Source organism: Gobius niger (genome assembly GCF_951799975.1).
Source record: "Gobius niger genome assembly, chromosome: 10".
NCBI lineage: Eukaryota > Metazoa > Chordata > Actinopteri > Gobiiformes > Gobiidae > Gobius > Gobius niger.
The window spans coordinates 2,282,688-2,297,386 of NC_136861.1; the positions used below are offsets into that span (position 1 = coordinate 2,282,688).

A 14,699-nucleotide genomic window follows, 5' to 3' on the forward strand; every position below is an offset into this window, starting at 1 on the left:
CCAGGGGAAAGTTTATGTTAAAGGAATAGGCCACCGTTTTTACATACTGAGATATGTTCTTACCTTAGCTTTGAGTTCTTTAGGACCTGTCTGATCTTCCCCCGTGCCTTCAGTCACGTAAACACAGCGCAGACGGCGTTAGCATTTAGCCTCTCCCCCTCTCCACTATAGCTCCAAAACTGGTCAAGATAGAAGCTACCAAGCTCTTCCATGTTTTCCCTATTTAAATATGGTTACATGAAGTGTTCCACTACAAAGTATAATTACACAAAATTAAACAATGTGGATTTTTTAAGTGGATAAAAGGGGGGACTATATTGTAAGGCGTAATAATGCCAGGAGTAATTTGGCATCCGCACAGTAAAGTGAAGATTACTGCGCAGTAAAGTGAAGATTACTGCACGGATTTCGAACTTTCGAACCAGGAGTGCCCAAAGTGGGGCCCCGAAACAATTCTGTTGGCCGCCAGAGGGTGACCTACTTTTGTGCTGCATGTGGTTAATACTAATTCTCTTCCATTCATTCTCAATGGGAAATATGGATGCAGTACACTTTTTGGCCACCACCGTCAAATTGGGGGCGCTGTTTCACTCCTTTCGCAAAGTTAAGGAAACACTGTTGTGGTGTCTTGGTGTTTATCACAGGGCGTTGTAGCATCAACTTTCCCACCAGTATACAGGTGTTTTTTTTTTACATTTTGCACTATATTGCTACAATTGTTGATTTTGTTCATCTAAAACTAGGTTAACATTTGTTTTAATGTAGTATGTTATTTGCATAGATAGAATCAAATACAAATGTATACCAAAAATACAATAAAGTATCCATTATTAAATGCAGTTACATGTGTTTCACGCTGGACATCGCCGTATTGGGCCCGTGGCCCCCTTTTTCCCTTTGGCCCTCGGAGACAAAAAGTTTGGGCACCCCTGGTGTAAACATTTCACAGAGAGCCACAACATTCTGAGCACGCTGGGTCACTTGGTCACTACAGTGCATATGTTGCTGCCAAACAGCGACAGTGCGTCAGGTTGGTGAATGCACCTTAAGAACGCACTGTCTGCACTTTCATTCATCGTCTGCATTCTTTGGTTGTATGTAGATGTATTTACTGTAGTTGTTTGTACCACTGTCCATCACTCTCTTGCTCCGACTCAAACGCAGAGATAGAAACCATCGTAAGACGTTTCTGCTACGTCCCTGCAGTGTCTCCAACATCTGTCGGATACCAAGGAGATCTCAATCTCATATGGAGTCTCCTTGAGATCTCCTTGGTGTCTGACAAGTCTTGGAGACACTGCAGGGATGTCACAGAAACGCCTTGCAGGTTGAGGACAACATATGGTATTCATGACACAACTGCTTGCGACCTCTCGGAGACCATGCGGAGACCACACTCTTTCAGGTCTCCATGTGGTACTTGGAGACTTGCCTTATCTCCAGGGGACGTCTTGAAAACATCTCAGTGACCTGCAGCAACTTGAGTCTCCAACTAGTCTCCAGGCCAGTGAGATAGGCCCTTAAGGCAAAAATATTTTCAATTAAGGAGCTGTGGTCACTAAAAGCATGTTATTTCCTTTCTCATGAACATCTGCCTTTGCTCACAGGTATAACTTGGACCCCTTTGACAATTACAGTGATGAGGAAATCTGGACAGCACTGGAGAAGACCTACATGAAGGAATCTGTATGTAAATCCAGTGGTAGTAATGTGTGGTTGCACATTACTGTTTTGTTTCATTATTTGAGTACATCTGAAAAGGCATAGTATTTAAGTTACACAAAAATAGACAACCTACAGTACATTTTAAAAGCTGCTCAAATGGATTAGTTAAAAGTATGACTAATGGTAGAACTTGAAAATGATTACATGGTGTTGTCGTCCCCCTGGATCAAAATGTCTAATAATTTAAATAATGACGCGCGAAAAGATGACATGATCTACAAAAGACATGATGTGTAGATGAGACATTGGCATAACTTTCCAAAATAATCAGGTTTTAATTTGATCAATGACATGTTCAAAATGCAAAAAAGCAGAGCAAATCTTTGTCCACAATTAATGCCTCGTAGCCCCCAAATATATCAAGTATCTCAGCTTTAAATGATTTTCTAGGAGCAAAGAGTCTAGTTTGAGGGATTTTAGTCCTTTCTTCCTTACAAAAGTCTTACAGAACTAAGATTTCTGGACTGTCTTCTGATCTTCATTTATGTTTAGGTCAGAAGACTGTGAAAGCCACGGCAAAACTTTGTGATCCATTGTTTTTTTTTAAGTGTGTTTTCGATCATTACCCATTTGTAGAAGCCATAATTTGGAGTTACAAAGCATATTATTGCAAAGCATATTATGCTTTGTAACTCCAGCTTTTTCACAGATGTTTTACTGCAGAATTTGTTAAAAATTAATTGAATCCATTCTTCATTTTACCAAAGAAATGCTCCCTGTCACCGCTGCAACACAACTCCAAAGGATGATGGATCCATCTGGGGATGGATTAACAGTCGGACAGATGTTCTCCTTATGAAACTTGGTTCCCCTTTTTCTCCAAACTGACCATTGTTCATTGCAGCCAAAAAGTTATTTTTAACCTCTGTTATTTGTCTCCAAAATGCAGGAGAACATTTTCCCTCTTACCCTTGTCTGATTATTCATTTTATTAGACATTTTGATCAGACCTGCCTAAACTTTCACACCCCATTGTACCTTGCTTTTTGCTCGTTCGGGCTAGTGCTGTTTCTATTTGCCTCCCAGGCTCATGAGTGCTTCCAATTTGGTTGCGTATGCGCCTAACAATTTTGCTAGTGCGCCTTAGTCCTAATCCTCGTCAAACCCCTAGGTCCCCGTAGCCCTCAACCATTCTTCTCACTGCCAACACTGATCAGAACGTGTAGAGATCACTCTGCAATGTTCTCTTCCATTTATAATGCCTCTAAAAACGGCCAGATGTGTGAACTCAGGTGCATAATCCAGACACGTGTTTATTTTACTCAGAGAATTGAGCTGTCACTGGGGAGCTAAAAGCAAAAGTAAAGTCTACCGTCAGAAGATGATAAATGATACGATCACTCACTCTGTATCCAACTTTCAAAGAACAGATATCTCATGCTGATTAGTTAACTGATTCCCTGCCATCCACCCCCTGTAAGTTGTGTTTTACTCACACAGATCTTGCACATATTTTCAGAAACTGCAAGGTCTTAGCTTTCAAATGCACTTGCCTATAGTCTATTAACAAAAACGTGCCAAAAAAGCAACGAAAAAGCAATCAAAACATGGCTAAAAAAGAAAAAGTGACAACAACATGAGCAAGTGTCAATAATATATGTGATATTGAAAAAAAAAACGTGCCAAAGCAACAATAACACAATAGATCAGTGAATCAAAGAAAAATCTACAATCAATAAAAAAGCGGTGAAATGTAACAAAAAGACACAAAAAATGTGTCAAAAATGCAACAAAAACGTGACATAAATGTGGCGGTAAGGATAAAAAGTTTTGATCAGTTTTGTCGGTCTTAGCTTTCAATTGAGTCATTACACTGACCTATGGGCTGTAAACTCCAGTCTGGAAGCTTGTACACTTGGGTAATGTTGAACTGTAGAAAATGCGCTTGGTTAAGGTGGTGGTTTAGAGGTTAAAAAAAGAATTGCAGCTGTTACATGACTCGAAGTTTAGCTATAAACTAATTTATTCATCTTAACACATACAATAATGTAAGTCTTGATTACCTAAGCATAATTCACGGTCTCAAACTGACATTGATGCCTGTATTTATTTTTAAATAGTAAAAGAACAGCTGTTTGAACTCTCTTGTTGTGTAATGTTTAAACAAAACTGTCACTGTTCCACATTATTTATTGTTAGCATGTATTATGTAACATGGAAGATGAATTGAATGAGATTCCCATATCTACTAGAAGTGGACTGCCTGTAGCATTTGTCGTGTAAGGACATTTATGCCACAGCTCGTCTTTTCACAGATCTCACAACTTGATGAAAAATTACTTGCTCCAGTTATGGAAAACGGAGAAAACTTCTCTGTGGGAGAAAGACAACTCATGTGTATGGCAAGAGCTCTACTCCGCAATTCCAAGGTGTGTGTTTTTTGTGCACCTTTGCCATCATTTGCTGTAAGAGTTTTAACATGGACCTATCCTGCATTACTGGAGCCTTATATTTTATGTTTTAGAGAAAGGTTGTAGAAAGGATGAAGCAATCTACACAAAATAACTACTACATTTTCTTTGTTGATGTCAAGCCAAGGAAAAACATCTGTTAAATTGCTCATGTCACATAGCACAATACTCCACACCTGAGCTAGCCCCACGTTAGCCCCAGCAGCCTATCCAGAGCATTGAAAAAAAACAACTAAGTACTTAAGTACACCATTAAAAAATGTGGACAAGCAGAACATGAGGCTGGCTGGTCAGGTTCGTACATTATACTGCCAAATAAGAAACAGTCTCAGTCAACAAGATTACATACACTTGAACGAGTGAAATGAAATGCTACTCCAGGAATGTTTTTAACGAGGGCACTGTGCTAGAACATGAAGAAACATGAACATAAGTGGATTTGATGTCCCCTCTGAATAAGACTGTGCGCCTTCGCTGTTCCAGATAATTCTTCTGGATGAGGCAACAGCTTCCATTGATGCTGAGACGGACTCTCTCATCCAGAGCACCATCAAAGAAGCCTTCCAAGACTGCACTGTGTTGACCATTGCACACCGCATCAACACTGTTCTGGGCTCTGACCGCATTCTTGTCATGGACAATGGACAGGTAAAGCAGTGCAGATCACTTTGATACGACAAAGAGTTTGGCAACTTGCTTGTTAACAGTAATCTGATTACTGTTTACTCCTCCCAAAAGTATTACTTAAGACTTTATTGAAGTCATCTCTGTGCACTACACTGTGCATCAAGGACCACAGGCACTCCTTTGGTTCACGTCTCTGGTACGGCAGTACAGCGGTTAGCGCTCTATCTCAAACTGACATTGATGCCTGTTCTCTGTACATGTCCTTGTCATTTTTTTTTTAATTTGAGTGAAAATTAAATATAATCTCACTTTTGAACCAAAACCTGCTTAGCTCCGGGAGAAAACCGCGCGCCTTCAACCCATTGTACATAAAATGCAGGGCTGTCAACTCTCACGCTTTCACCGTGAGACACACGCATTTGAGCGTCTTCACACGCTCTCACGCCACACTCCTCAAATCACACGCCCAAACAAAAAATATCCCTGACTTTTTGCAGCGAGCGGCTGCAGACGCTTTATTTTGTCTGTGTGCCTGTCCACAGCTCCTCTGGCGTGTGTGTGTGTGTGTGTGTGTGTGTGTGTGTGCGTGCGTGCGCGTGCGCGTGCGCGTGCGCGTGCGCGTGCGTGCGTGCGTGTGTGTCTGTCGTCGGCTCTAGTTGGTCGCGAACAACTGGCTCTTTTGAACGAGTCTTTACAGTGAACGATATGAACGGGTTTGTGGAGGTGAACGGCTTTTTGTATTATTTTATTCCTTTTCGGAGGAGGGGCGTCACTTTAGATGTGAATGCTTATTTTGCAAAACAAAAGTCACTGCTGGAGTGGGGCGGACGGAGCAGAGTGGCAGAGGGACTGCGAATGCACGACCCGCGGGACGTGAGCGCGGCCTTCAGGGAAAGGGTTTGAGAGCGCATGGGTTCCGAAGTAACGAGGCGGCTACAGGAGCCCCGACACTCACATCCTCCACCTGTTCACTCAGCTCACCCCACTATTGACACAGGGAGCTCAAAGTGAGCACGCATAACACGGGGGCCACACTGCCTGCGTTCGTGAACAAAGTAAGGGGATGACGCAAGAATGGTCACACCAGCACAAAAGAGAAGAGGTTTCCTGTCAAATCAATGCATCCCGTCAAAAAGTCCAGCAGCCAGTTGCACAGTGATGTGTTGATCCCCAGGTGGAGCAGTTTGTGTATTAGCTGCTGTGGGATGATAGTGTTGAATGCTGAGCTAAAGTCTGAAAACAGCATTCTGACGTAGGAGTCCTTTGTTTCAAGGTGAGTGAGGGCTGTATGAAGCGCAGTGGAGATGGCATCATCTGTTGAGCAATTGGATGGATAAGCAAACTGGTATGGGTCCAGGGTGGGAGGGAGAACGCCTGCTCTGCTGCTGAGTCACTGGGTGTAGACTTAACAAAAGATGGTTGTTCACCTGATCTCAATAGGCCCTTATAGAGGGGGGACAAGGCCTGCCTCTATAGAACAAAGTGAAAGTGGACTTAATCCTCTTCCCTTACAGTGTATAATAATAATAATAATAATAATAATAATAATAATAATAATAATAATAATAATAGTAATAATAATAATAATAATAATAATAATAATAATAATAATAATAATAATAAAAAAATAAAAAAAAGAAGAAGAAGAAGAAATTGTATTTATATTGCACTTTGCATTTCAAAGAAACCTCAAAATGCATGCAGTCTCAAGCCCATTCCTGCAGTGCACAATAGCGTCTTGACTAATAGTTGACACTTGTTTGTGTTGAACAGGTGGCAGAGCTGGACAAACCCGAAGTGTTGCAGCAACGGCCAGATTCCATCTTCTCTTCCCTGGTGCAAGCTGCTAACACCTCAAGCAGCTGAGGACAGTGCAACCTCAACTTTTGTTTAGCTTTTAATTATGTCTGTAGCCTGTCTCTGTAATGCCGTTCTCTCAACAACAAAAATATGCCTGGAGTTGTATTTGGCTTCATTCACATTCAAGTTTTAGTTTTACATCGGTTACGTGTTCTTCAACTGCTGATGCATTTCCATCTGTATTTCCTGTATTTTGTGGTATAATAAGTGTCCTCTGTACCCATAAACCATCGCCGTTCATTCCGCTTTCAAACTGCACACTTAATAACAATACACTTGAATATACATAGATGTTACCCCCAGATTCCATTTTCCGTCTTTGCCCCACACTCTAGCAAATACATATTTATTTTAATTAATAAGAAACATTCCATACATCCTCCTCTCCGCTCTGATGGACTCCGATAAAAATACGGATCCAACTCTATTTTCACCTCTGTCAGACTCTGGCCGGATCAAGCTCCACAGTTCAGATCGCACCAGACATGAGATGCCAACAACATCCAGGTTTTCAGAGTAAATGCCCTCTACATGGACTTTTTACTACAATTTTACACACAATAACACGGATATTTCCACTCTGTAGAGATTTATTCTCACAAAAACAATCACATGGCCCGATTAAGTTAATATTGCGCTCATTCACGTGACTTTTATCTGCCACTGGCACTCAGGAGGGGAAAAAAAACTTGTTGAAGTAAAAGAGAACGGGGCGAACTTCAAGCAATCTTCTCTGTGACTGGACTGGACTGGTCCTATATCATGCTAAATAGACTTTTTGAGCTTTTAGCCATGTTGTTATGCTATTTCCTTATCAAAAACACCCCCAGAGTGGTTTGTGGCTTCATTCACGCAGTTCTCAGTAATCCTCCTGAATCCTGCTCTCTGAGCAGCTGCTCCGCCCTCTGCTGGTGAACGACCGACCTGCTCAGTTGTGTCGTCACAGCGGAACGGAAGTGCTCACTGTCTGTAATTGTAATGCCTTATGGCCTGATTTTAATTTGTAGAACAGCTTTTTCATTATTTCTGTCATAAGAGAGAAACCAAGAGAAAAAAAAATGCATCCCATGACCGTCTGAACAGACGTCATGTATGCGCTGCAGCTGTGAAGTTGGAGCTCGTTGTAACTTACTCTGGACACACCTGTTCTTTTTTCTTACCTAACGATAAAGTCACGGAGGAAAAAAAGCGTGTTCGAAGCGCTGTGTCTTCAGGGTTTGAAAAATACCTCCAGAAAACACTTATATTTATCACAAAAAATAGTGCCCCCTAGTGGTAGAGGTACAATATATATCATATAAATGCCTTGCCTGGCTCTGCCATACTCTTCCCTGTTCATTCCATGCAGGGAGTTAGTCTGGTCACGGAGCAATTGGAGCAGTTTGAAGGGGCGGGCCTAACGCGCACAGATTGTCAGTGAAATAAACCAATCGGCGATTAGCGGACGTGACGACAGCTGTGTCCAATTAAACAAATATGAAGTGAATATTAACTCACGCGGAGAACGCGAGGCAAAATCCTTGACCACTTCATCCAATAATTAGTTTTGGCTGATGTTAACGTTAATTGAACTAAAAACATAGAGGTGCAGCGAGTGACATAACCTTCTCATTTCTCTGTGACGGTCGTGATTGGTTCGGCTCGGCCTTAGCTGCCAATCAACAACGTGTCTACCGTGCGTGGCCAGACCCACCTTCTTTCGTGCAGAAAGAAGGTGGGTGTGGTTTATCAGGCTAATAAATGCCTATACTTAACTTTGGAATGGCTAAAAGAGCATGATACAGATCCTTTAAGAGTTTCATTTCACAAACTTGTTGCTTTGTGCATGCTCTCTTTGGGCTGCTCGTGGACCTGCAGCGGCAGAGAGGAGTGGAATGAAGTGGAGGTAGTGGCGTTGATCTCGCTGTCATTCGTAGGAGCTGAGTGGAGCGGAGTCTGGGCATTATGTGTTAATCTGTTGTTCTGCTCTGATATTCAGAGCACACTGTCACAGTGTGTGACAAATACATGGTGCAGGTCCCATAGGCGTAAGTCATGTCAATGTCCTGCTGTAGAGGCAGAAGAAAGGCTTGTTCTCACTGAGAGTACACAATGACAGTAACATGTAAAAATTAAGATGTTTATTTGGCTGGGACAGTGCATGTTAATGGACATACGTGGCACTCATGCCAGGCTCATGCCGTTGTCCCCCATTCGCTCTCTCAAACACACTCTCATTCATCCAGACGCACTCTAATTCATTTCCATCCTATTTTCTGAAATACTTTAAAACTTTTTCATTGATTTTCAGTAACTGGATCCGATGTCTTTGCACATCAATCACTCCATCGATTTGATCATTGTCTTATTTATTTGCGTTTTAAGTAGAAATGTTGTACATTTAAATCATTTAGCCAAAGTCCTAAATATACAACGGTATTGTCTCTTTAATTTTTTTATTTATTGTGTCACAATAAATAAATATGTTGTAAACACTTTCTGTATGTATTTTACTTGTCATGCCGTTAACCAGTGGCGGCTGGTCCATTATGGGCCTATCAATTTTGCAAATAAAATAAGAAGTTTTAAGTTTAGCAAAATCATAACTTTCTTATGTACTGGTCTTTTACACACTGAGGGAGGGGGAGCGGAGGTGAAGGAGCGTGTCATTTTGTCTGCCAGCTTCATCGTGTGCTGCAAAAGCGTCATAAATGTGTAGTTTTGTGCTTGGGGCGGTGAGGAACAGTGCCCCAAGCATCTAACCAATGGCCTCTACTATGGTATAAAACGTCACTGTATATCATTAATTCAACCAATCAGAGACGCGCAATAATAACAGGTGAAAGACGAGGAAGCTCTACTGTAAACAAACGCGAGTAGCTCGTTGTTGGAGCGGCTCTGAGCTCATGGACGATCGGAGGAAAAAATTCTCATTTGAGAGACCGGAGAAGCTTTGTGTTGTTTCCTGAGAGGAGGTGAAAGGATTTAGTCAAACTAATGGACTTGGGACAACTTTCTTCCGTCAGAAGTCACTTTCCTGGAGGTAGCATTACGATGCTAACTAGCTCGTCTGCTTTAGCTGCTGCTTGTTTATTTCACACTTTGGGACAATTATGTCCCAGGACGTGGACATTTGATGGGGAGAAGATTCAGGACCATGAGGAGGAGCTACGACAGGAGAGGGGAACGTCATTCATTCACTGAGGGAAACAGAGGTGGAGCTCCAGGTGCTAAAGGAGGAGGAGGATTCTTGTCTATGCGTGAGCTGCTCATTATTTCTGAGCGGATCATTTGTCTGACGGTTTATACGGGTTTAAACTTGTGGCTCTGAGGCTCATAATGAAACCACAGCAGGTCTGGGACTAAAACTGTATGAAATCAAAGAGGAAACACCTCCTGCCTTTGTTCTGGTTCTGTTGGTACAAAACACAAATCAGTGGTGCACAACACAAATATGCATAGTGACTATCGTTACACTTTAGTCAGAAATTATTTATTTTTTAGTTGATTAAAAGTAAACAATAAGTTTTGAATATATTCTACATAAAATAATAATATTAAATGCCCCAAAGACTTTCTTTTTTAAGTTAAAAACAATGTTTATAAGTATCTTCTAAAATATAATTGAAGGTAGGTAGATGCAACTAAAACCCCTGGTTTTCACATCACCAGCCACCACTGCCGTTAACAACTTAGAGATCACTCACAACAAATAGCATAATACCTTCAACGAGTAAAGCAGGCCCTAAGAAGCAGCTCAATGGCAAGAACAAGTCCCGGGCAATAAACAGCTACGCCCTGCTAGTAATCAGATACCCTGCAGGAATAATAAGCTGGCCAAAGGATGAGATACAGACCACAGATGTTAAGACGCGAAAGCTCCTAACCATGCACGGAGGGTTCCACCCCAAATCCAGCACTCTGAGACTGTACGCTAGCCGTAAGGAAGGAGGCCGAGGACTAGTGAGTGTGAGAGCCACTATCCAGGATGAAACATCCAAGATCCATAAGTACATCAAGGACAAGGCTCCAACAGATGACGTGCTCAGTGAATGTCTCAGACAATGGGGAACAGAAGATGAGGAGCTGGAGGTCCCGTCATGGGAGGACAAGCCCCTACACGGGATGTACCACCGAAACATAACTGAAGTGGCTAGACAGAGCCGGACTAAAGGACAGCACAGAGGCTCATCATGGCTGCACAGGAGCAGGCCTTGAGCACCAGAGCAATAGAGGCCCAGATCTATCACACCAGACAAGACCCCAGGTGTAGACTGTGCAAAGAGGCCAATGAGACAATCCAGCACATAACTGCAGGGTGTAAGATGCTGCAGGGAAAGCTTGCATGGAACGCCATAACCAAGTGGCTGGTATAGTGTACAGGAACATCTGTGCAGAGTATGGGCTGGAAACCCCAAGGTCAAAGTGGGAAACACCTCCAAAGGTGGTAGAGAATGACCGAGCCAAGATCCTGTGGGACTTCCAGATACAGACGGACAGAATGGTAATGAACCAACCGGACATTGTGTTGGTGACAAAGAGCAGAGGAAAGCCGTTGTGGTCGACATAGCAACACCAAGACTTCAACATCAGGAAAAAGGAACAGGAGAAACTAGAGAAATACCAGGGGCTCAGAGAAGAGCTGGAGAAAACCTGGAAGGTGAAGGCATCAGTTGGGGCACTTGGGGCAGTGACCCCCAAACTGGAGGAGTGGCTCCAGCAGATCCCAGGAAATACATGAGACATCTCAGTCCAGGAAAGTGCAGTTCTAGGAACAGCAAAGATACTGCGCAGAACCCTCAAGCTCCCAGGCCGACGGTAGAGGACCCGAGCTTGGAGGAAAAAGAGACCGCCCGCGGAGGGTGAGGAATATGAATGAAACATCAAGGACAAGGCTTCAACAGAATGCTCAGTGAATGTCCCATCGTCCCCCATGCGCACTCTCAAACACACATTCATCTGGCCTCCTGGCCTATTGTACATGTTTTTAGTGGTCGGGGAAACCGGAGTATCTGGAGGAAGCCTACGCAGACACAGGGAGAACATGCAAACTCCACACAGAAAGGCCCCGTCCCTGGTGGGAATCGAACCCGGACTTTCTAGCTGTGAAGCACGAGCGCTAACTGCTTTGCTACCGTGCCGCCATACCGTGCCGCTTGGTCAAATACATCAGACATCTCGGTCCAGAAAAGTGCAGTTCTAGGAACTGCAAAGATACTGTGCAGAACCCTCAAGCTCCCAGGCCTCTGGTAGAGGACCCGAGCTTGGAGGAAAAAGAGACCGCCCACGGAGGGTGAGGACAAGTTTTTTTTTTATTGTAAAGTGTCCCCACCAATAGTAACACTAAACCTACTACACCCTCTCCGATAGTCGACATGTGTCGACTATCGGAGCACTGTGCCTCACTGATGCTGTTGGTCAGAGGGATCCCCCCTGCCAACAGGCTCAGAAAGCCTTGTCCTTTTTAACACATCCCACAGTATTGGTGGGTTTCATGTGACATCGCACTGATGTATGGTGGATTTCCTTTTCATATTGGCGCTGTAATGGCGACAAGTGGTAAGGTGAAATATCCCTCCCGTGCAGCCTAAAGTCCACCACTACCCTCTATTCTGCTCGCAAATGTCTGATCTCTGCCCAATAAACTGGATGAGCTGCAAGCCAACGTCTCTTGCCAGTAGGCTTACAAGGACACAGGTCTGATTTGCGTAAGAGACCTGGCTGCATAGCACCATCGCAGACTCATAGCTCTCCCTTAGCGGCTTTGGGACACATGGACACCTGTGCGCCTGGCCCGGGACACCACGAGCAGCAAGAAGAAGCATGGGGGCAGGGTCTTTGTGTACATCAACCAGGTGTGGAGTACAACAGCCACTGTCACTGACTCTTGGTTGTACAACTGATGTCGAACTACCCGCTCTGACTTTCATGCCCAAATATCTCCCCCGCGAGTTTGGCCAGCTTCTTCAGCTACTTCTGGCAATGTGACACGCGTGTCAGAAACCATTGCGTCTTGTTTTCAGAGGCTAGAGATTGCTTCCCCTGACTCTCCTGTGTTTGTCCTCGGAGATTTCAATGGTTGCAGACTGAATAAGATGCTCCCCACTTACCACCGGTACGTTACCTACACCATCTAGTCCCAGTAACAGAGGTAAGAGTTAAGAAGCAGGTCCAACAGTGGTCTGTTGACTCTCCAGGGTTTTTTTGACTGCACACACTGGGAGGTACTCATTGAGGGAAACAATTTAGAGGAGGCCACAGATGTTACAACATCATGCATCTCCTTCTGTGTAGAGATGATGGTTCCAAGTGTTTTCAAACAATAAGCCCTGGATAATTAAATCACTGAAAACAACCCTGAATGAAAAGAAAATAGCATTTAATTCAGGAAACAAGCTAGAAGGTAAATGAATTCAAAACAGACCGAACAAAGAAATTAAAGCGGCCAAGAGGTCTTATAAAGACAGGGTGGAGAGACTTTTCAACCAGGGAAAGTCCAGAGAGGCCTGGCAGGTTGTTAAAACCCTGACCTGGCTCCCCTCCAAGTCCACCTCATCTGGGCTTTCTGCTGGGGTGTGTGTCTGCATGGCAGAGGATCTTAACATCTTATATTGCAGGCATGGTCAGTGTGATTTCACCAAGTAGAGGGAGACGCTCTCTGCAGAGCTTGTCTCTACGTCCCAGTCCACTGAGGACCTGCTGCTGCTGCCTGCGGATGGGGAGCGCGCACTGCAAGTCTCCTGGACAGATCTGTGGACGCCTGCTGAAGGGCTGCTGCAGTCAGCTGGCTTGTGTCCTCTGCTCCATGTTCAACTGTTCCCTGGCGGAGCACTCCATCCCCTCCATCTGGAAGTCCTCCATCATCTATCCAGTAGTGAAGAAGAGCAACCCCAGCACCAACAGCGACATGGCCCAGTTGCAGGCTGATGTGGGTGTGCACTCTGACCCACTGCAATTTGCCTACCAGCCACTGAAAGGGGTGGATGATGCTGTGCTCACTCTGCTATGGTGTCATCACCCACCTGGAAAATCCCAAGTCCCATGTCAGCCTGGTCTTCGTGGATTTCTCAAACGCATTTAACACTGTGCAGCCACATCTCATGGGGTGTAGGCTGCTCCAGATGATCGCCAACCCCCACCTCATCCTCTGGGTCCTTTCCTTCCTCACTGGAAGGGATCAGATGGTCAGAGAGGACGGCCACCTGAGTGCTGTCAGGACAATATTTACTGGTTCTCCTCAAGGTTCAGTCATCTCTCCACCTCTCTTCAATCTGTACACAAGCGACTGCAGGAACACCACCCCAGGTATAACCTACATCTAGTACTAACCTACTCAGATCAACAGTCTGGCAATATTTTGGCTTCCAGAGGAAAAGACAACATGGTGTCGATGTTGACCGAGAAAAGACAAAACCCAGAACTGCGACGCACAAGAGATGAGCATTTTGGAAACTCATGACATTGTAAACACGGAGGACATTGTGTACTTGCACCCCTCAAAACAACCACAATGGTGCTGTGTGATGAAAAAACTCCAACAGTGTCCTTGATTTTACCATTGATCCACATGATAAAACAGAATATGGCACCAAAGAAAGAAGACACAGCTACCATAGCAAGCTTAAAAAGAGGCATTTTTGCGAAGCTGAAGGACAGGTACAGCGATATTCCACAGTTGAAAGTCTGAGCCCAAAGAAGACAGCACCCCCTATGGGCCTCTTTGTTGACTGTTTCACCAGTACCAGTAGTGAGGAAGACAAGTCCACCACTGTGATAGACCAACAGATGGACATGTACAAAAAAGGAAGTCCTCTCCCACTGACAGTGTCCACTTGAATGAATGAAGGTTTATTCGGTTACAAACATAAAACAAAAAGTATGTACTGCAAATTCATCACAGACAAAGCCACTTAAATGATGGAAAGAAAAATCTGGTATATTTAACATGCTTGCTCCACTAGCTAAAGCATAACTTGCAGTTCCTGCAACCTCTGTACCAAGCAAGCGTGTATTTTCCACTGCAGGGGACATACAACAGTCAAGGTCCCAACTTCTACCAGAACATGTTGACATGCTAACCTTTTTGAAAAATAACCT

General features: G+C 43.9%; 1 protein-coding gene across 1 annotated transcript in view; it reads left to right on the forward strand.

Annotated features, from left to right (window-relative positions):
- Positions 1-6,629, forward strand: part of LOC306969095 (ATP-binding cassette sub-family C member 12-like) — a gene marked incomplete at both ends in the record, with an annotated part of 59,014 nt that extends 52,385 nt beyond the window's left edge. Inside the window, 4 exons of the mRNA XM_079564697.1 lie at positions 1,608-1,686; positions 3,981-4,094; positions 4,620-4,784; positions 6,537-6,629. Coding sequence (XP_079420823.1) covers positions 1,608-1,686; positions 3,981-4,094; positions 4,620-4,784; positions 6,537-6,629 — 451 coding nt within the window. The remainder of the gene's footprint in view (positions 1-1,607; positions 1,687-3,980; positions 4,095-4,619; positions 4,785-6,536) is intronic.
- Positions 6,630-14,699: the final 8,070 nt, after the last annotated feature.